Source organism: Sinocyclocheilus grahami, unplaced genomic scaffold (genome assembly GCF_001515645.1).
Source record: "Sinocyclocheilus grahami isolate Dianchi unplaced genomic scaffold, SAMN03320097.WGS_v1.1 scaffold840.1, whole genome shotgun sequence".
In the NCBI taxonomy this organism is placed as follows: Eukaryota; Metazoa; Chordata; class Actinopteri; order Cypriniformes; family Cyprinidae; genus Sinocyclocheilus; species Sinocyclocheilus grahami.
Window position 1 is genome coordinate 456,380 of NW_015506019.1, and position 2,318 is coordinate 458,697.

Below are 2,318 nucleotides of genomic sequence, written 5' to 3' on the forward strand. Positions count from 1 at the left end.
TTTTGTACAGTTTTCAAGAAAAGTCTAAATTTTATCATAAAAATAAGCGTGGTGTAAACATGTAAGCAAAAAGTAATTTTCTTTTCTTTTATATCTTAATCACTAGTAATTATACAAAGTTTTGTATTTTTTTTATATATATAATTATATATTTTTTTACCTGTACAATTAATTATATATTAATTATTATTTTATAAATATCATTCTTTTTTTGGTGTACCATATGACATTTTACACTGTGAACTAACCTTGCCTTTTCATAAACAGGTAAAAATTATCTGTTATTTTTAGACTTGTTGACTCTGACACGCAGTACTGTTTTATGTTTTTCCTTTCATATTGGTTGCGCCACATGACTTTAAATTGGCAGAAAAATTTTTATATTTATTTTTATTGTATTATTTTCCAAGAAATAATAACAAAAGAAAATATGAGCATCAAGACATTTACCTAACTTCTTTAACAGTGGTGATGTGACAAGTTTTGAATGGCCACGCCTCATACTATACTGTTTTTTTTTTTATTTTATTTATTTATTTTTTATTAAAACTAATAGACATTTAATTATTTTTCAGATTTTGCCATGGGTGAGTAGACTGAAGTGTGGGCGTAGCTGTTCAGTGGAGCAAGGAGCAAGATATCACAAGCATAGTGTCCACATTCTCACAAAATAGACGATGGGTGAAGCCGAAGATGAGAAGAACCAGGCAGGACGGCTATTTGAGAACTTTGTTCAGGCCACTGACTGCAAAAGCACCCTGCAGGCCTTCAATATTATGTGCAGTTACCTGGAGCTTGACCCTCTGGAGCACAGCACCTTCTACAGCGGCCTGAAGAGCATGGTGACGTGCTGGAAAGCCAAAGCCCTTTGGGGTAAGCTGGACAAGAGAGCCAGCAACAAAGAGTACAAGAATGGCAAAGCCTGTGAGGGCATTAAGGTAAGCTTGCAAAATGCCAAAACAATAGCAATACTGGAATATGTTAGAATGTTTAACTGAGCTGGCAAACCTTTGTTGAGATCTTTATAAACCAAACATTTAGGTGGTTTATAGATTCCATCTCCGATTTGCCCTGATTTTTGTATGCAATGACATCAATATATATATATATATACTGTATGACATCAAACACATGTTGTTTGTTAGATGAGTGCTCTTTTATAGTAGTTTAATTGTGGTGTGTGGTGAGGCAAACATCTACTATTGCTCATACTATATTACACAAGTCGCCCTGCGCCATTTGTGTTACTGATAATGAATGATTCCTCACATTACCACAGATTGTGTGGATTTTATTATGACAAATGCCACATACATTTCGCCTGTTGCATGATGCAGTCACAAAGACTATTCCCACGCCCGAGTATGCTTACCTTCTACTATGTGAAGAGCAGTATGCATTAAATGAGTAATATGTGCAAATAGCATGACCGCTTATGAACACTTTACATTCCTACTCTGGCTCATTGGAAATACGTGCCTCTATCTACTTTAATGCAAAACTCAAAAAACTACGTATGCGTACGAATCGCTGCAGTTTTCAGTAGTGATGGGAAGTTCAGATCATTTTACTGACTCGGATCTTTGAATCTCATTCAGCAAAATGAACGAATCCTTCAAGTAATTTAATTCATTTTAGCAGAATATAATTAAAATGTTACATATTAATAGCCAAATTCCCCAACGCATCTATTTACGCAAACATTGATCACATTTCGAATGCAATCACATTTCAAGTCAAAACTATAATGCAACCACGACCGAATTATACTTGGAGACACTCTCCGGACATTTGAATTCTCAACCGCCACAATACATACCTTGAAGCAACGTAATAAAAACGTGTCACAGTCATGTATTGAGTACGGGTTTTAGCACCACTCACTGGACATTTAACTTTGAAACTGGCATGAAACATGCAGTAAGGTACGTAATATTGGTGTTGCAGAAATGTCACTTCGAGCACATATTTCCAGTGAGCCTGGGTTCTTACTATCCCATACAACTCTTAAAAAATAAAGCCTCTTTATTGGCCGATATGATTCCATGAAGAACCTTTAGGATTCATGGAGCATTTCCATTTCACAAAAGGTTCTTTTTGGTGGCTCTTTAAAATTCACTAAAAGGTTCTTTGGGAACCAAAAATGGTTCTTCAATGGCATAACTATGAACATTCACTCTTTGGAACCTTTTGTTTATCCCACAAAAGAGGAGTCACCTTGTTTGTAAATGCTGTTAAACAGTAATGCTGGAGATGCTGCTTTTGAACATTTCCAATGTAGTGGGTATAGTATGTCTCTGATTGTATTCAAAATACAC

General features: G+C 35.2%; 1 protein-coding gene across 1 annotated transcript in view; it reads left to right on the forward strand.

The window, feature by feature from the left end:
- Positions 1 to 2,318, forward strand: part of LOC107562792 (protein-methionine sulfoxide oxidase MICAL2-like) — a gene marked incomplete at its 3' end in the record, with an annotated part of 39,440 nt that overhangs the window by 14,935 nt on the left and 22,187 nt on the right. The window contains exon 2 of the mRNA XM_016247514.1: positions 576 to 938. Coding sequence (XP_016103000.1) covers positions 678 to 938 — 261 coding nt within the window. The remainder of the gene's footprint in view (positions 1 to 575; positions 939 to 2,318) is intronic.